The sequence below is a fragment of the Rhamphochromis longiceps genome, linkage group LG16 (genome assembly GCF_057381845.1).
Source record: "Rhamphochromis longiceps isolate RC_006_pf linkage group LG16, R_longiceps_female_GT1.1, whole genome shotgun sequence".
In the NCBI taxonomy this organism is placed as follows: domain Eukaryota; kingdom Metazoa; phylum Chordata; class Actinopteri; order Cichliformes; family Cichlidae; genus Rhamphochromis; species Rhamphochromis longiceps.
Genome location: NC_140572.1, coordinates 28,967,716 through 28,988,058, shown reverse-complemented (window position 1 = coordinate 28,988,058; position 20,343 = coordinate 28,967,716). Strand labels below are relative to the sequence as shown.

Here is a 20,343-nt window from a genome sequence, read left to right as displayed (position 1 = left end):
AAAGCTGGCTTAAAGGGAGCATAGCTATAAACACGTGTTTTAAATTTTAGGCCACATGTGAACTGAGGGGCTACACAAAATAAGAAGTATCTTTAATTATCAAGAGAACATTTAAAGAGATGAAATATGGAGCTAGAAATGAGCATAAATCATTTTAAGTGCGAGTGCAGATGGATTCTGGGCAATATTTGTCATTGCTCACACCAACCAAGTCATTCTTGGAGGAACGGACGGAGGAAGGCATTTGAAACTGTGTCTGTAATGGCGATCGTTGCTTTAGGTTTTCTAAATGCCTACTACTGTGATTCCTTATGAGAGCATCTATAAAACCAGGGCCTCCTCCCACTCTGCAGCTCCATATTTAAGATGTGACCCTGTGTGTTGGAGTGCGACAGCTTGATAAAGTCACCATCTGTAGTCTGACTGATAAATACTGATTGGCTTGGCTGTTGTTCCGAACAGGAAGCATGCGTTTACAACAACAATATCAGATCTCCGAGAGAGACAAAAGTGGAAATGTGGGCAGCGATTCAGAGGGCTGTGAGCAGGCTAAATATAAAGCAGAAATTGTCCTGTGTTGTTATTTGAAATCCCTGTTGCACAGTAGCATCACGCTCAAAAGTTCTGGAAGCGCGCAGGCTGCTGGTTGGATCCCGGGCAGACTGTCGTAGGTGTTTTATTGAAGGAGTGCGGGTGGCTTAGCTTTATAGGTTCATTCCACCAGTGTGGTTTATGAATTGCTGAGGCTTTAGAGAGGAATATCTCTTGACTGGATACCTCTTGAAAAAAAGCATGGCTTTGTAGTTAGATGACACTAACAGCCGATGCTTGGTTATATCTGGCTTCATTCAGAAGCGTTCAGCAGGCTTTCCAGTATGAATTGTTTGTATTCATCTCCAGCTTTCAGCCATCCTCTCGCCATGCTAGAAGTTGTGCACGAATAGTGGAAAGGCTGGGCCGTTTCCTTGGCTGACGTCAAGGAGCAGTCTTTCTGTGTTTTGTTAGGCGAGTCAAGGCTGCGGTAAGCCAGTGGGGAGGCTTCCCAGCTCCCTCCGCCTGCTTTCACTGGGCTCAAACCTCTTGGGCATCCTTGCAGTCAGGGCTGGTTGAAGCTGTCAGCTCTCTCCTTTTGCACTGCTCTCTCGCAGCGCAGAGCATATCTCTGAAAATATAATGTCACAGGTATTGTTGGAAGTAATTTGTTCGCAAGCTGACATTTGTTTTGCTGTGTTTATGTGTCTGGAGACCCTCACTTTCAGCTTTGTGCTTTTATTTCCTCCTTTGTCTCCCTCCTCTCATTTATTCGGGTCACGTTTGGGCTGGTAGCTGCACATCGGGAGCGTAAGAATCCATTGTTACCAATCAACACATACATTTTAAAAGCTCATGCCACCCCACTGCGTAGGAATGAAAAACATATTTAGTGCCTGCTCAATTGCTTGCAAGTTAAGCAGAATCGTGAAAGCACCGCCTCATTTAAATGCACTCAGTGCCTAGTTTATTAGGTACAAATGGTTCAAACTAATGCATCAGTCCTGCAGTAAATCCCTCTGTGATGAAAGTGTTATATTTCTGTTGAAAGTGTTGTAGATTTGCGTTAACTGAATTAATTTTTTAAATTAAAGAGTGTGGTTTGTGGTGCTCTTTTCAACTTTGTTGAATTATATAGAGAGGTGGTGGTGGGGTTTGCTGTGTTGTTGTTGGGGTTTTTTTTTTTTTTAGCCTCTGTGATATAAATGGTTTGGACAGTTTCAGCTAAGTGCACTTGGTGATGGCGTGTGCAATTATGCCTAAAGAACAAATGCATTTGGATTATTTATGTGAAAAACATGTTTATATAAATTACATGTAACCAAGAGGAATGGTGTCATATAGCCAAAACCATAGACTGTATTTAAAAGATGGATGTCATCACCATGATATCACCCACTGGTTTGAAAAGTCCTGTTTTCCTTCTAAAAACAGGAATTCTCATATTGTTTTTAGAAGAAGGTGGAGTGCTAAGTTGTCTGCTCACAGTTGCAGGCTTGTTTAGTAGGATGCACCCACTGTGTATGTTAGAGTTGTGGAAATGGGGGATGACTTTGTGGATCGTTAGTGGTCAGTAACTCGCAATTCAAAGCAATTTTTCATCTTATTTTCCGTTGATGGATTAAATTAATATGATTATAATGGTAATAAATTAAATCTGCCTCATTGCAGTTTTCATGTCTCCTTTTCTGCACATAAATGACACAACACAGACCCACAGCCCAGGTGTGTGTGTGTGTGTGTGTGTGTGTGTGTGCGTGTGTGTGTGTGTGTGTGTGTGTGTGTGTGTGTGTGTGTGTGTGGGGCAACATGCAGCCATTATCTGCCATTATCATTATAACATTATCTGTAAATGAGAGCAAGCAGAGGATGTTTCTGACTGCTGATTTGATTTTAAAATTAGTTTAATGTGACGATACTTGGAGGGACGGTCCTTTATCTTGTCCCCTTTTTTTTAAAATTCTTAACTGGATGTTTTTGTTGATTATAATAATAAAAAAATTGCATTTTAAACCATTTAAAACTTAGAGAAAAACAGACTAGATGAGTCAGTAGAACTATAGGTGTGAGGTAAAAACCTACAGACTCATGTCTCAGACAGTCTGGGCCACAGAATAGTAACAATCAATATAATTCATAAGATCCATCCATCCATCCATTTTCTTCCGCTTATGCGGGGCCGCGTCGCGGGGCAGCAGCCCAAGCAGAGAAGCCCAGACCTCCCTCTCCCTAGCCACCTCCTCTAGCTTATCCGGGGGAACACCAAGGCGTTCCCAGGCCAGCTGAGAGATATAATCTTTCTAGTGTGTCCTGGGTCTGCCCTGGGGCCTCCTACCGGTGGGACATGCCTGGAAAACCTCCCCCAGGAGGCGCCCAGGGGGCATCCTTGTCAGATGCCCGAACCACCTCAACTGGATGTCCCAATTGCCAGTCTTGGTAGCCGGGGATCGGCCTGCCAGGGCCTCCGTTCCTGGCCGCCGCCCGACTCACATTGCACTCGACCCCTACGATGCCTCCTGCGGGTGGTGGGCCTGCAGGAAGATGGGCCCATGTCCCTTTTTCAGGCTGTGCCCGGCTGGGCCCCATGGACTTAGGCCCGGCCACCAGACGCTCGCCCTCGGGCACCCTCCCCGGACCTGGCTCCAGGGCGGGGCCCCGGAAACCCTATCCCGGGCAGGGTGAACTGTTCCCTCGATAGTCTTTTCATAGAGGTCTTCTGATGTAATTCATAAGATATTTGCATTAAAAATTCTTTGAACGTGACTCCACAAATCCAATCAAGAGGTCTAGTTTTATGACTGTTCAACTGAAGCAAAGCTACCGGTCCTGTGCGCCTACCTGGCACTCAAAGCAACCTCTAATAATGTATAATTCAAACCCTTAATAAGGTAAAAATGTTATTTTAAATAGAAAGTCAAACTCTTGAGATTAAGAATCTTTGTGAAAGTGTCCTGGGCTCACATTAACCCACAAAGTGGCATTAAACCAGCAGATTTATTTGAAAAAATTAAGGCCCCAAAAGGCTAACCCAAAAGCTGAGTTGAGTTTGACATAGCAATTTTGTTTTTAGAACTGAACACTACCAAACTACCAAAAAGTAGCTCATCTGAGCTTACCCACATGACCAACTCGCACAACTTGCAAGCCTTACAGGTTGTCAATTTCCAACCAAGTAAATCATTAAGTTGACCTTGAAGATTTTAGTTGATTGTTAACATGACCCCACTCTACACCCCTACAAAGTTTTTCGTGCTATCATGTTTACAAACTGAATAACACGCACACAAAAAGCTACAAAAACATAACCTCCTTGGTTTAGGTTGTGAACATAAAGTCATATTCAGTAACGCTTAAACTCACAATTTAACCAGTTCTCTAATCTGAAAAGGGTTTATTTGGGACATATGACATGAGGTTTGTATTTCCACATAGACTCTTGCAAAAAACATTGGCTTCCTGTTTAGACCCAGAATCAACATCCATCTTTTATATACAGTCTTCTGTTTTTAACATGACTCACTTTTGGAGCCAGCCTTAAGTTTTTTAAACTCTTCCTTGTTCACTGAATTTTTCACCCCCGAGGTTGGTGTTTGGTTAAATTGTATAAAACACTAATAAATATGAGCACTTAATTGTAAATTATCTGATTCAGTTACATATAGGGGATACATGGACGCAGTATGCCATTGTAGCTTTACATCACTGAAATATTGGCAATATGTTTCTATTACCCAGAGCATTAGGACAGGTGGGTGGTTTGTGCCTCTCTGTGCATAAAAAAAGCTACTGCAGAGAATGAAAATCAAAATATGTGGATTAAAATTAAATTTTTTTTTTTTTTTTTTTTTTTTTTTTTTTTTTTTTTTTTTGCACCCTGCAGGTTTCTCAGAAATGCAGATCTCACATTTGTTTTTCCCTGTAGTCACAGTAAGGTGAATCACTGGCTCCCATTGAGCCAGCAATTGTTTGGCTAGAGAAATGCCATGTGTGTTCTCGTTTCTGTTTTGCTTCTTGAAATAAAGGTTTATTCAACCATCCCCTGCTGCGCTCCCACACAGCCGACACGTGACACCCTGAATAATGATAGAGGGGCTAAAATGTGATGTTCTGTCGCCAGTAGATACAACGTTCGCCTCTGTCAGTGGGGTGCTGAAAGGCTGGAAAGATTTTTTTTTTTTTTTTTTTTTTTTTAGTAATGCATGCTGGAGGGAAATGTTTTCTGTGAAGTTAGATGCAGAAAATGCTGAGGTTTTGTTACTTTGATGACCCATGCTGCTGTCTACAAAGCCCATCATATTAATGGATTTCTTTTTCTCAACCAGCTTATATTTGGCATGTTGTTTTAAATGCATTTCAGTTTCTCTGGCTCTTTTAGACAAAGTGTTCAAAGCAGCGAAACGGAGAGAGCCTCCATGTCAAAATGATTTCTGATAATTCCCTCTTCTTTTCCCTGTTCTCCAGCTCCAATTTTTTTGCAATCTGTCTTTTTGTATCTGAGCCTGCACTGTGCTTTATTTCAGCCTCTCCATGGCTGCATTTAAAATGAGGAATCCAATTTACTCTAACAGCCCATTTCTGTATTTAACATCCAGAGGCCAAGCTGACCTGCAGCAGAGATCATGCACGCTGACACATGAATAAAAAAGTATCACATTATTGTCAGGGCTGTGTGCGTGAGCTGGTTGGAAACTCTGGCTGACATTGGTGCTTTTTTAAAAAATGTAATTATATCCAGTCGCGGGGTTGTCCACATCAAATATTATCTATGCACGGGTCACGCAAACCATACGTTAGTAATGCTTTCTGTGTGAGATGTCTGAGAAAGAAAAGTAATTTTGTTTTATGTGGGAGGGTTTTACTCAGCGGCGCAGAAGCTTGTCGGATTCTGCCTTTAAAAGCTCCTCACCCACCCGCCCGTGTGGATTTCATTAGAGATTTGTTGCTTTTAATTTTCCAAATAAATCCGGTGCTGCGCTCATTGTTCTCAGATTTCTGCCGCTGAGGATGAGCCAGGCGTGGCAGGGATGTCTTAAACCGCTTGACTGCTGCATATTTTATGGCAGGATCTCTTGTAGAGCCTTGGGCAGTTGTTTGTTGCTGTACCTCCTAAAGGCACAAAGACAAAGTTATTGAAGACACACAAACAAATCAAGATTGCATAACACACGCTGCAGGTACATGAATGGAATCTGCTCGCTTACCCACACCTCTACACCGCTGTTACAGTAAAACTAGTAATAATACATGATTGATTGCTTTGCCAATATTATCGGCTAATATTGGTCTATCACAGATAAAACCGTGTTGCCATACACGCTCAGGCCCACTTTATTAGGTACACCTTTTTTGTTGCATTTCAGATTTAAGATTTAGCAAGGTGCTGGAAACAGCTCTACTGTATTCGGAGCTGGTGTTTGTACAGTGAACCTATTACCACGTTTAAGAAAGCAGAAAACGACATTGAAGGACATGGTCAGCAAAAATACTCAGGTAGCCTCTGTTGTATGTGCCAAAACAATATCCCCAACACCAGTGCAACACCAGCCTGACCCACTGATACAAGGAAGCAGGGATCTATGCTCTCATATGGTTTTACGCCAAATTCTGAAATTACCATCCAACTGTTGGAGCATCTATTGACCCGTCAAACCAGGCAGTGTTTTTCAAATCTTCTGTTTTCCAGTGTTGATGAGCTTGTGCAAATGGCATCAGTTTCCTGTTTTTAACTAACAGGAGTGGGACCTGTTGTGGTCTTCTGCTGCTGTAGCATCAAGATTCTACGTGTTGTGCATTCAGAGATGCTCTTCTGCATACTTTGGTTATAACAAGTGGTTACAAGCTGGGGGATCAGCTTCCCAGCTCCCTCCGCCTGCATGTGGAAGGCAACATACTGAAACCTGTGATGAAACTGTATAGGAAAAAGCATTTTTATGATCGTGTGTATGTGATTGGATGAATGATGCTTATAGTAAAAAGTGCTCAGTTGCTCAGCGTGCTCAGTTAGAGCAGAAAAGCACTACATCAGTACCAGTGCATTTATTTGAGTTATTGTTGCTTTCTTAATAGCTTTAAGCTGTCCGGCCCTTGTCCGATATCAACCAGGTATCTTCATCCACAGATGATCACTGGATGTTTTCTCTGTTTTGGGCCTTTTTGTGCAAACCTTAGAGAAGCTTGTGTGGAAAGATTCCAGTAGATCAGCAGTTCCTGCAACACTTGAACAGGTATACCTAATAAAAAGACTGGTGAGTGTGTGTTTTCTGATATGTGGCCATTTTTATTGCAGAACATAATCAAAACAAAAACTGAGTTATTTGGAAATGGTGCAATCATGTAGTTTGTTGAACAGCTCAAAGCATCAAAGCAAATGTGCTGCAGCCTATCAGACATGGATGTAGCCACTGTGATGTCACTTTTTGGTTTGTGTTGTTGTCTTTTTGATGCATCAACATTAGCATTTTAGCCATTGCTACTTTGTTTTTGTTTTATTGGAGGCAGAAGTGTCCATAATTGGACGATAGCGTGGAAGTAACAGATAAATAGAATCTTGGACTTTCACTCACCAAAAATGAAGCACCAATTTCTTGGATGAGCTGTTAAGAATACATAATTAATCCACCCTTGTTGCCAGATAAGTGCATCAAAACACATTCAAAAAGGTTTGCAGACATCTAAAAATTTAATTCACCCAAACTGAAATGGGCTTGTAATAAACAATGCATAATTAATTCATGCTAATTCATATTAATTTTAGGCTAATTTCATTAAAGGCACAACAAGTTTGCGAGCAATTGTTGGCCACACCAGTAATAATACATAACTTCCAGCCGTAAAACTAAATGGATACTCATCAGTACAAAAACAAGTCACCCCTGCTGCATTTCTCATGAATTTCTCATGACTTTATATAATTCCTAAAAATGCCACAGATGGGCAGTGAGTGCTGCGTTGTGGTCCCACCTGAATAAATTCAGCACAAGTGAACCAGATCGTTTTGTTTCACCCGCGTCATTCCAGGTCTGCGTGTCGTTTCGGAGTCCTGAACGCTGCACAGATCACAAATTATGGAACGGAAACAGCGCAGCATTAATAACATCGCTCCAAAGAGACTTTTTTTTAAATCACAGACGTTAATTAATTCGCACGGATGCACGTAATGCACACAGCTACGCACGCACACTCAGACACACTCGTGTGATTCGGCCTGTGATGTCGTGTTGTGTCAGAGTGCGTTGATTATCACTTTCACACATGCTCTGGAAAGGTGGAGGGCAGGTTTGCTCTGATTTCCTCCTCCACATTATTCCGGCTCTGCCTCGGCTCTGCTGGAGATCCTTTTTGTATCTTTCTATTTCTGATCTGCCCTCTTTACCACTTCTATTGTCTGTGTTTCTGCCTGCCCCCATTTTATTCTCTCAATATTTATTTTTTTATTCAGAGTTTATTCATTATTAAATGCCACGTCTTTTTCATTTTACAGTATATGGTCTCTTCCACATTTTCCAGCTTCACACTGGTTCTGTGATATAAGCTTGTTTTCTACAACAGCGAGTTTGAGGATGTTTATTTGTTTCTACAACAAGCTGCAGAGGTGCACTGGGAACAAAGGCATTGGTCTCATGCCCAATGAGTGGCTTCAGGGTTGAATTTGAGTAAAAATGCTGTTGCAGGAGTGAGTTTTTAGGCCTTTAGAAAAAAATATAATTGTTTAGGAAAATGCAACTAATGACATCAGAAAAACAACTTCTTGCATCTATTTCTCATCTCTTTTTTTTTTTTTTTTGGTTTTCCAATTTGGGAACTGTTCTGCTGTAATTTGGTTACTTTATGGTCCGTGCATGGTGCTGTCTTTAGGTGCTACCTAATAACAACCAGTGTTTTCTTTTCTTGTTTGTGTTTGTTCTCTTTAGTCCTTTAGTCTTTTCCATGATGATCTTCTTTGTAGTGAAGAGAAACTGAGTATTAGAAACAATTAAACTGTCCACCGTAGCCACTGTCTGTGCTTGCCATGTGTGTTGGTTTTTTTTGTTTGGTTTTTTTTTTTTTGGTGCTATGTCCTTGAAGAAGCTCTCAGCATTTGAGCACACAGTGCCACTGCCGTCAGGCTCTTTGATTAGCATCTCTGCATAATGGTTGATTTCCCACAGTTACCCTTTCTTCATTGAGCTACATAAATGTACACCAACATTTATGTAAATGGTATTTAAGATAAGATAAGATAAGATAACCTTTATTAGTCCCACACGTGGGAAATTTGTTTTGTCACAGCAGGAAGTGGACAGTGCAAAAGTTATGAGGCAAAAATTAGAATACAATAAGAATAAATACAGTACACAACTGTACAGAATAGAATAAAATAAAATACTATATACAGTAGAATAAAATAAAATAAATATACAATAAGATAAAAATAGAATACAAATACAAATACTATATACAACTGAGTAAAAATACAACGATGACAGAAAGGATTATTGCACTTAGTATTATTGCATATGTATGGATGTGTGTGCTTGATCAGTTAAAGTCTTTATTATGGAGTCTGACAGCAGTGGGGAGGAAAGACCTGCGAAATCTCTCCGTCCCACACCGTGGGTGCCGCAGTCTCCCACTGAAGGAGCTGCTCAGTGCTGTCACAGTCTGCTGCATGGGGTGGGAGATGTTGTCCATCAGGGACACTCACCACCTCCACTGGGTCCAGAGGGCATCCTAGAACAGAGCTGGCCCTTCGGATCACCCTGTTCAGTCTCTTCCTGTCCCCAGCAGAGATGCTGCCGCCCCAGCAGACCACGCCATAAAAGATAGCAGAAGCCACCACAGAGTCATAGAAGGTCTTCAGGAGTGGGCCCTCCACCCCAAACGACCTGAGTCTCCGCAGCAGGTACAACCTGCTCTGCCCTTTCCTGTAGAGGGCGTCTGAGTTATGAGTCCAGTCCAGTCTATTGTTCAGATGAACACCAAGGTACCTGTAGCTGTCCACAGCCTCAATGTCCATACCTTGGATGTTCAGTGGTTGCAGTGGAGAATGCTTGTGCCTGCGGAAGTCTACCACCAGCTCCTTGGTTTTACTGGCGTTGATCTGGAGGTAGTTCAGCTGGCACCAGTCCACAAAGTCTTGGGTCAGACCTCTGTACTCCTTGTCGTCCCCATCAGTGATGAGGCCGACTATTGCAGAGTCATCAGAGAACTTCTGCAGGAAGCACTGGGTGGAATTGTGGGAGAAGTCTGCAGTGTAGATGGTGAAGAGGAACGGAGCCAGAACCGTTCCCTGTGGGGCCCCCGTACTGCAGACGACCCTGTCCGACACACAGCCCTGAGTCCTCACATACTGTGGTCGGTCGGTGAGGTAGTCCAAAATCCAGGTAGTGAGGTGATGGTCCACTCCAGAGTTCTCCAGCTTGTCCTTCAGAACCGAGGGAAGAATAGTGTTGAAGGCACTGGAGAAATCAAAGAACATGATTCTCACAGTGCTTCCAGCGGTCTCCAGGTGAGCGAGGGAACGATGTAGGAGGTGAATGACGGCATCATCCGCTCCAATGCCAGGCTGGTAGGCAAACTGAAGTGGGTCCAGTGATGAGCTTATTAGGCGCCGAAGCTGAGCCAGGACCAACCGCTCCAGGGTCTTCATCAGGTGGGATGTCAGTCTGTTAACAGACTGTTTATGCATGTTGTTTCTTTGTAGAGTGACACGGGGTGAAAGTGACATCACAAGTAGTGTCTCGTGTATGAATGAGTGTGTCTGTGTGTATACGGAGAATTTAACAGGAGAATAAAAAGGTAGAAACAGTATTACAGCCAGCAGCTTAGGAGCAAAAAGAGCGATGGTAACCATGGAGTCGCTTTTAACGTTTCCTGAAACCATAAAACACAGAAATACTAAACCACAAATAAGAATGACTAAATAAAACTAACTAAATAAAATCCAAAGGTTAAGCAAAGAGAAAATTCATAAAGGGATCATTAAAAAATAGTCTTTTTATGGAGCTGCAGAAATACATCCAGTAGCAGCCGGCAGCAGAGACGTGTGTCTCTTTGTGGCCTCCAGTCTCAGCGGTGCCGACCTCCTGCGCAGAAAAGATGCAACCCGCAGTTAATTATCCCGACACCAGGTCCCGTATTTGGGTGATGAGGAGAAGATGGTATTCACAGGATTTCAGCAGAGGTTTAAACTCAGCTGTAATGTTGATCTAGTGCAGATCACCTTCCCTGTTTCCATCACTGCTCCATGGGACAACACGCACATCTTCCATGGCATTCCATGCCAAGTGACACAAAACTCTCAACCTTTCCATTTAGAATGTGCACTACAATGCTAGAAGTATTCCCTCATCTGCCTTCATGTGCATATGAACTTGAATGACATCCTATTCTTAATCCATAGGGTTTAATATGAGCTCTGCCCACTTTTTACAGCTTTAACAACTTCAAAAGCACAGAAACTATAAAACTGATAAAACAAATAAAAACACCACATAAAAAAACCCCCCCAAACTTCCTCCAGAGACATGTGCAGCATTGCTGGGCTCTGCTTTGAGTGAGCATGTCCTGTTTCTGTTGTCATTTCTAAAATACGTCAGTGCATGAGTGTAAGGAGCCCAGGATTTCAGCAACAGTCTGCAAAGATCAGACAAGAAAACCTCAAAGGGGGAAGAAACGTTGCAATCTGTTTGTTTCCTGTTTTGACTTCTGTTCCTAATCCTGCAGTGAAGGCTTGTCTTTCCTGAGAAGATGCGCCTCTCGTTTAGGAGGCAACAGCAGTGAGTCATGAGTGCCTCAAGTAGAAATAGTTGTAGACGATAAGCGGCAACCTCATATGTGAGCTGGCTGCTGCTGCTGCTGTTTAAAATCGGACTTGGATGCAGATATATTTTTAAAAGGTTAATAAAAAGCTAAATAATAATCAGACAATGATCTTTAACTGGTTCTTAGATTAATTTTAGCCAACGCTTCCAAGGTTTCATCAAGTCTATTAAAAGCTTGATGTCCCAGCTGTCCATATTCTCGCTCTCTCTCTATATATATATATGCACAAAAAAAGCTAGAACTAACAAATGGCCTACTGTTGCATTAGGGGCTTTTACACATATAGCGGGTGAGAAAGGAATAAAGTACCAATGGAAATGTTAGAACTTAACACGTTTGACCTGTTCAGCTGGTATCTGTCCACTAATTACAAACCACTCTTTGCCCTGTGTGAACAGTGTTAACCGTGACTCAGTGCTTTCTCTATGATACAGGCTGTAAAGTGGGAAATAAAAACCCTGTGCTGCAAACAGAAGCCCACAAGGCTTCCAGTACCAAAGAATCCACAGATTCTACACGTTCATACTTGGATATCTCTTTTTGATATTACTGCTGTCTGCGCTGAGTCTGAAAGCAGTAGGGGCCTGACCTCCCCTCCCCCTCTCCTTCTTCATTTCATCCTTCCTCCACCACCACCTCCTCCTCCTCCTTCTTTGCTTTTGCTTCTCTTTCTGCGATTGAAAGATAAAAAAAAAAAATCTGAGGTATGTTAGTCATTTTCTGGCTGAGCGGCACCACACGACTGAGCCGTCATGATAAGGAGGGGTGTGTTGGAGCGACAGAGGGAGTTGAGTTTGCCTGGCAACAGGTGAAAAGACTGAGATAAGACTGTTGATATTTGAGTTTTCCCTCTCTGCTTTTACCGCCTCTCTCCTCATCGCCACCTGCCCCTGCCACCGCTCTCGTCGCCCTTTTCCCAGCTTTTGATGAGGCGTGGATCTCTTTGACCCCCGCAACTAATAAGTGAAGCAGTCACGCTCATAAAAAATGCATGAAGGTGATGTGCAATTAAAACCTGCCTTGAGTTTGATGTTGTTGACAGTAAAGCGTGAGTGACATGTGAGCATCACAGCTTCACTGGGCGAATCTCCTCTTCAAGGTGTTCGCGCTTTACTTTCCTACCATGTGTGTTTGTGTATTTGTCGTCTGTGTTTGTCTGCGAGGCGTGGGCTGTGGATTAGGTTCGCCTGATGTCAGAGGTTGACGTGGGCGTGTGAGTCATGAGTCGGGGGAGGAAGGTGGTGGCGCCTGGGTTGTCGGTTTGATGACATCCCCCTGCTGGAGCAGATGGTTTCGGCTGCCGTGCCGGGGGGAGCGCAGTTAGAAGTAAAACAAGAGCTGCTAGTCGTCAGAAGGTGGCTGATTGTTGCTCTCCATATGGGCATGCTCAGTAACGAACAGATCCAGCAGAGGCAGCGAGAGGCAATGTAACTTGCTTCGTGGAGGATTTTCCACACCTAACAAGAAGAGGAGATGAATGCCTGTCACCATTTGGGACAATTGAATTTAAACATTTCCACTCCCACAAGTTTCCATAAATGGATCTTGACGCATCCCTCTTAGCATTGTTTGAATGTACGCCAGGCTTTGTGCGTGTGTGTGTGTGTGTGTGTGTGTGTGTGTGTGTGTGTGTGTGTGTGTGTGTGTGTGTGTGTGTGTGTGTGTTTGCTTCGGTGCCGGAAATGTCGCCCAGTACCAGCACGTTTGTTTAAACGCTGCAGCCATCACAGGCAAACACTCAATAATGTCTCTTTCCCCTTTCTCGTTCAATGAACCTGCATGTGGGAGGACGTGTGTTAAATAGTATGAAATTCACTCTCTAAATCTTTATTTGGTATTTAGTTATTTCTTTACTGCAGGGGTCTCAAACTTAAATGACCTGTGGGCCACTGCTGGCACAATCATCTCATGTGAGGGCCACTTTAGTGTTCAAGTAGTATAAATAAAACTCAAACAAACAAGAAAACACCCACAAATCTTTCTGAAAATATTCCAGACACGTGGCAGCGCTTCTGCTATAATTTTGTTTGTATTTAACAAAATGAAAATGGCGACATAAGTGTACACATTACTTTTTGACTGCTTTTCTCTCACTGAACTAACACAGCCAATCCTTCAACATGTTTGTACTCTCTGCTCATATCGCCTTCATATTAAATAATGTTTTGCTTTTTAAAGAACTTATTTTAACATTGCACTCTACAACAAGCAAATCCTCCCTAACAAAAACGGTAACTTCAAGGGCCAAATTTCATTACATTTCTTCCTGTCAATACACAGGTAGGGGTGACGCGGGCTGCAAGTGGCCCCCAGGCCACGAGTTTGAGACCCCTGCTTTCGGGGTATGTGTTTAAATTTCAATTTTAAAGAGAAAGTACTGTAGCTATAGTTGCTACCATGCATTTTTTTTTCATTATGATTGAAATGACTGCACTACAGTGAATGTTTTAAATACATGTTATATATTTCTCCTCATCAGTGTTACTCAATCTTGTCTCAACTGTTTCTCGTTATTGTTTCTCTAATTCATCTAAAAGTTGGCATTAAGAGCAAACTATGCACAGAGGATTTGTTCAGTTAGTGTCGTCGGGTTTTTCATTAGTTTTTTATTTCCTTTTGATGTTGTCTTTTTATTTCAACTTACTTTCATTTAGTTTCTGGACTTCAGTTGCTTATATCAGTTTAGCTTTTCAGGGTTTTTTTTTTTTATTAGTTTGAGTGTTAGTTGAAGTTTAAAGCAAAGACAAACACTTAACTACAAATGACAAACGTCCAAGTCGCTTTATTAGGTTCATCTGATTAACTGCTTTTTAACACAAATATTTTAACAGCCAATCACATGGCAGCAACTCATTGCATTTAGGTATGTAGGCGCGGTCAGGACGACCTCCTCGAATTGAACATCAGAATGGGGATAAAGAGGAGTTAAGTGACTTTGGCATCATTGTTGGTGCCAGTTGGGCTGTTGTGAGTGTTTCAGAAACTGCAGATCTGCTGGGATTTTCCCACACAGTCATCTCCAGGGTTTACAGAGATTGGTCCAAAAAAGAGAAAACATAAGTGTGCGCCAATTCTCTGGGTGAAAATGCCTTGTTGATGCCAGAGGTAAGAAAAGAATGACCAGAGTGCTTGAAGCTGATCAGAAAGCAGCAGCAACTCAAACAACCACTTGTTACAACAATAGTATGAAGAAGATCATCTCTGAACATGTTGAACCTTGAAGCAGATGGATTACAGCAGCGGAACATCCGATGCCACTCCTGTCGCCCAAGAACAGGAAACTCTCGTTACCAAAGATGGACAACAGAAGATCAGAAAAACATTGCCTGGTCTTATCAGCGGCGATTTCTGCTGCAACATTTAGATGGATGTTAAACTTGACTGTAACTATCTGTTGGAAGCTGCCATTTGTTTGGAAAGAGATGGACACACGGGGCAAATATCGTCATGCATTTTACATCAGAACAGAGGGAGTGAACATGAAGATCACCACCATTGAACCAAGCTTGGTTAACCTGATTTATGTGTTTAAATATTTGAATCCAGTTTTAGATTTTAAACAGTTTATGATCAGAATATTAGGCTCCGTGTAAACACAGCCTCTACTTTTAGATCTGAAGCTAAGTTTGTATTCATCACGAGGAACTTGATTTAAGCGGTTTAGAAAGGAAATAGACTCATAGGAGAAACTCATTTGCATATCTCTTCGTTTGTTGTATTGATTTAGTTCTTTTCCATCCTTTGTGAAAGTGTAGGAGTAGATATTTGATGATTTACTGTCTAGTTATTTGCCTCAGGGGCATATAATTCTACTTCTCAGTGCATTCAAATTAAAGAAGTTTTCCATCACTTAGCTCTGTACCTGTGTAATATCAGTGCCATTGATTTTCCTGATGTATATTATGTTTGAGCCAGGAATGTTTCACCTGATGAAATCAAAGCAGCGTCTTCCATGTTTAGTCATTGATTTGCATTACAGTGGTCTCACAGAGTGAAATGTGTTTTCCATTCCTGCAGTCACGAACTTGTGAAATTTCTGCATCATCTCCCAGGAGGCTGATTAGATCATTTTACTAATCCACCTGCTATTAAAATAAGCACACCTACGGTTAGCACTTTTGACCAGTACAATATTGCAAAGTTGGACTTTGCAGGTAATGATTACTTGTTACCTGTTACTAGCTGCTTAGATGCATGACACAAATCAGGGTACAGTGATAAAAGGGATAAAAAGAGATTCTCCTTGGGGGAGGAGGGCAGGATTCATCCCAGAGTATGACCCAGTTTTAAAATGCCAAATATCTCCACTAGAGCTGGACGGGTTTGAAGGGGCTCCCTCGAGGCTGCGGCAGGGGAAGCTGGTGCACTGTGGAGGCAGCACGACTTGGGCTGTCAGTTACTGTAGCAGGCGGTGTGAGGGTGAGAGCAGGGCATGTTTTGATTAGACTGTGTGACAGACGCTGTTGCATAATAATGGGAGACTTTGCTTTAAACATAATGAGCGTTGTAACCAAGTTGGAGCTACTTACACTGAACTCATATTAGAGAGGTAATCTTGCAGGATTCCTGTGAAAATAAAAAAGAAATGCTGTAGAAAATATGATAGGAATGATTAAAATACTTTATTTGAGAATATGAGCCACATTAGTTAAAGCAGAACATCAATTTAAAACAGCGTCTTTTAGTTTATTGGCAACATTTGTTGAGCCTATAGTTTGATTTTTGCTTGTAAAAGCACTGATTTTTTTTAAACCCGCTTTAAAAATTTTCACCTGAGCCATAGGAAAGTGTTTGTTTGGGGTTTTTTTTTTTGGCTTTTTCAACACTGTATCCCAGTTTCTCCACATTCATACAGTCTGTATTTACATGTAGATTAGTGGAAAGGCACAAAACTATCACACGTACTTTTTTCCAGCTATTTTAATATTTTGCAACTTTATGATTCAATCAACTGTTGTACAGCTGGCAGGTTACTTTACGGAAATATTACACTAGTTAAAGACTTCACTGCAATTTTTTACACTTTGCAGATGTCGGTGGGCTGAATTAGGACCCTTTTTGCAGACACGCTGGCGAGGACACACAGTGAGCCTCACTGTATCACTGTTGACGTGCAGTCAGAGATTTGTACCAGAGCTCCACGGCAATCTTTCTCTTTATTTAACTTGTAGAAATCTTTCTGATTACGCAGCAGCACATCTGCATACTCTGCAGCGTTATGAGAAGTAGTGACTTTTATATTGATGTCAGGTGCTCTCCTTAGAGTGGACCTGTTGCCTATTGCTGTTATTTTCTATTTATTTTTTTAATGTATCTGTATAAGCGAGAGAGGTTTGTTCATTTAGATATTTTTTTTAAAAATATTTAAGAAAGCGTGGTTTTGCGGCCAAAAATACAGAGCATTCTAATTCTGTACTAACCGCTAACTGTATCTGTAGCCCCTCTGATAGTTTTATGTGGCATATTGCAAGAAGGCAAATGAAACTATAGAGCTTTGTTTCAGATTGAATCAAAGTCCTTCTAGAAGCAAGTCTTGCACCTTTACTTTTCTGACAATTTATTATCGTTTTGTTAATTATAATTTCAGTGATGTGAAACTGCATTAATAACTGCTTTAACAGTTTCCACACTTTGCCATAAAATACGTTTTGAAACCCTTTTCACCCCCTGGAAGCTCCTTTAGGAATTTCCTGTACATTATATTTCTGAGATCTTTGACTGCTGTGCCTCTATCGAACATTTTTGCTTCCATGTCTTGGGGTTTTTTTGCAGTTAATGATGTTTAGCTACTTTGCAGCGCTGCGTGATCTGAACAATACATCGTGGAACAGCATCAGAGGAAATAATATCACAAACCTGGTAATTTCTACAGGTTTCCACTGGCCGGCATGTAAAACCGTGGAAAAGACTCCCTTCTCCTTTTAATTTTCCAGATGTGGAAAACAGTGTTTCACATGTTTGGAGAACTGCAGAAGTGCATCATTTATAGCATGGAAAAGTACTGGCTGTAAGCAAGAGCCAAGTCTGTGTATAACTCCCATTTGGATACGTAACATTAATAATGCTCCTGTCTGACTCAGTGGGTAACAGTCTCACTCTGTACAGACTGTAAGTTCAGCAGGGTCAGGACTAAATGGTTATAAGTGTAGCTTTTAAGCTATTGTATGAAAGAAAAATAATCTAATACTAAGACTTGCTGCCTGATAGTATAAAATAAGTTTCCTCATTAACGGAAGCAGTTTTTGTGAGGTTTGTCACACAAAAGCAGCGACATTAAACGTCAAAACACTCTGACCCAAGAGTTTTAGTCTCACTTTTATTTGTAAAATACTCACATTGAAAAGTAATAGGCATTTTATTTTTTGTGTCACTGGCTTCACAGAGGCTCACAGCACTAACAAACACACAGTTTATTTAGTGCACATGCATCATGCTAGATTCAAAGCCCTTACAATAATCACAGTTCTTTGCACTCAAAACTCAAACATTTGGTTGTGAAGTTCGCTTTGTCCATCCAAATCGATCCGAATGAGCTGTGGCTGTCCCTTCAGGCTCCGGAGAGGCTAATAAACTGAGCACAAGCTATTAAACCAACTAAACACAGCACACAGGGGTGGGTTTAGCAGTGGACACACACGCACGCCAGCACACATACACACACGTGTGCACACACAGGCTGTAGTAAAAGCTGAATGGCACATCACGCAACACAAGCAGTTTTTAAAACCTTAATTCGACGCGCTCGTCTTCTGTGTGAAAGGACTCGCCGTCGACTTTCGCGTCACTTAAACTTTTGCATGATACCTAACCAGATGCAGTTAAAGATGCTATAAATGTCAAGATGATGTGGGTCATTTTGAGTTCTATAAATACAAAGCAGTGCAAACGGTGATGCTAAAATACCATTCTGCTCAGAACAATCACCCAAAAACGTATCCCGTGTGTGTGTAAGCCACTATTGTGCAGTAAACATTTAAAACCTGCCCTGTAGGACAGACCTACCCACCAGTTCTTCTATCAATGACACATTACAGCTCGGCACATCTTACAACACTTTCAAACCAATACCTCACAGGGTGGATATAGAAACAGGCTCTTTCCTTTCTCCCTCTATCTTCCCCCTCCCCGCCCCCTTCATCATCTTCATCCTACTTGACAAAATGCAGGGCCTCGGCCACCACCACGGAGCCTTTGCTGCTGTCAAGGCAGGTGACAAGCTTGAAGCCCGATCTCAGTGCTAGCATCACTGTCTCTAGTTTCAGACAGTCAAGTGTGCACAGGAATGTGCTGTCCTCCTTCAGAACGAGCCGCGAGCCAGGCTCCGACTTGATGAAGTGTCGGAACTGTATCACGTTGGATGACACCACAAATTCTTCCGGAAAGCCATCCAAGCGGCTCTTGGAGATCTGCACCAGCCGCCCTTTGACCTTATCGATGAAGGCGGGGTCACTGCAGTACACCTTGAGGCCCTGCGACCTCTCGTGGCTATCCGTCACCTCCAGGAAGGCGGGTTCCCGCAGTGCCGCCCTCTGAGTTTCCCACTCGACCACAGCCTCCACCAGTTCAGTCAGGCGGTAAAAATCGGCCTCTCGTCGCAGGAGCCCCGCCTCCCGGAAGTCATCGGGCAGCTGGAGCTCTCCTGTTCGGAGGTAGTTGAGCACATGGCGAAAAACCGGACCATCTCTGTCGATGAAGGGGTTGCCCATGGAATCGGTGTGCTGGACCGCCTTCTTACCGTTGGCCACCTCCTCGAGAAACGAGCCCTGTTGTTTGGCAAGGGTGGTCCGGTGGGCCGTGTACAGGAACCCCCCTACGTTGAGGGTGATGGTGCCCGAGGAGGGCTTCTTGAAGCTCTTGCTGGGCTGCAGCAGGTCCGGGTTGATGTGCCTCAGTTCACTTTCCATCCTGCTGAGGTCCCATTCCATTCTCCAGACGCCCTCTCCAGCCTCGACCCAGCCTCGGAGCTGGTGTGTCTGCTCAGCTGTGCGCGTGTGTGTCTGTGTGTGCTCGGTACCAATCGAGTCAGTTTTTTTTTCTTTCTCTTCCCCCCTCTCCTTTGGATCTGACTTTGTGGGTCGGTGCGGCAGCAGAGGAAATGAGAAGGTGTTGTCAGCTGTCTGTATAGTGACAGCAAATGTGTCTGAGAGCGTGTGATGGTGGATGGGTGAGTGCTGCCTGGCAGAGGAGCGACAGTGAACTGGGAGCTGAAAACAGACTCGCTCTCTGTTCTGCTCCGTGTCCCTCCTCTCGCTGTCTCTCTCTCTCTCTCTCTCTCTGTCTCTTCTACTCTTTCTGTCTCTCTCTCTCTCTTTAAGAGTGGGTGGGCAGGCAGCGTCACATACAGGGAGGAGAGAGAGGGAGTATGTGAGCAAACATCAGAGGAGTACAGACTCCAGAAGCTCGCTCTTTTTCTTTCTTTCACTCTGTCTTTAATTATCTTGGATAAAAAAGGTGCAAAGCTCAGCTCTAGCTGTTAGTTAACACACACATACACACACATGCACGCAAGCCATGCTTTCACCAGATGGAGGGGGGAGGGTTGCTTCCATAATTTTTGTGGTGTGAAATTGTCTCAGCGTGTGTGAGTCTGAATATGAAACTCCTTTTTGCAGCCAGATCCATCTGTTTTACCACACAGCGCTTCATGTGAACTGGAATCTGTCTGAAATCTCCGGTCATGACGGGGAGGAGGCGGCTGGCCTCGTTTCATGTAAATTTATGTGACTCTCCTGCTTTCCTTCTTGCGAGGTAACAGGCGGGCCCTCTGTCTTAGCAAATTGTTTATTGATCGTGCCCATGTGTGCGGTGTGTGTGTGTGTGTGTGTGTGTGTGTGTGTGCGCTCGCTTTGAGGGCCTTGTGAAGGAAATGGACCAATTACAGTCCACGGTGGTCCGGTCATGAAGGACAGCTTTTGAATTGGTTAATGCTTTTGGCCTGTAGCCTCCTGTCAGGGGAAAAATGGTCCACTGGTCGCTCGGTACTAACGACTCACGCCGTCGCTGTTTACG

The 20,343-nt window shown here is 42.9% G+C and overlaps 2 protein-coding genes across 2 annotated transcripts in view; one reads left to right on the top strand and one right to left on the bottom strand.

The window, feature by feature from the left end:
* The window catches only part of LOC146651344 (general transcription factor IIF subunit 2-like), a 66,851-nt gene that overhangs the window by 16,062 nt on the left and 30,446 nt on the right, over positions 1–20,343 (top strand). The window lies entirely within an intron of this gene.
* On the bottom strand, positions 17,650–19,577 carry kctd4 (potassium channel tetramerization domain containing 4). The gene has a single exon (XM_085385402.1). It carries the CDS (start codon positions 19,257–19,259, stop codon positions 18,483–18,485), a length of 777 nt encoding a protein of 258 aa, XP_085241528.1. The 5' UTR covers positions 19,260–19,577; the 3' UTR covers positions 17,650–18,482.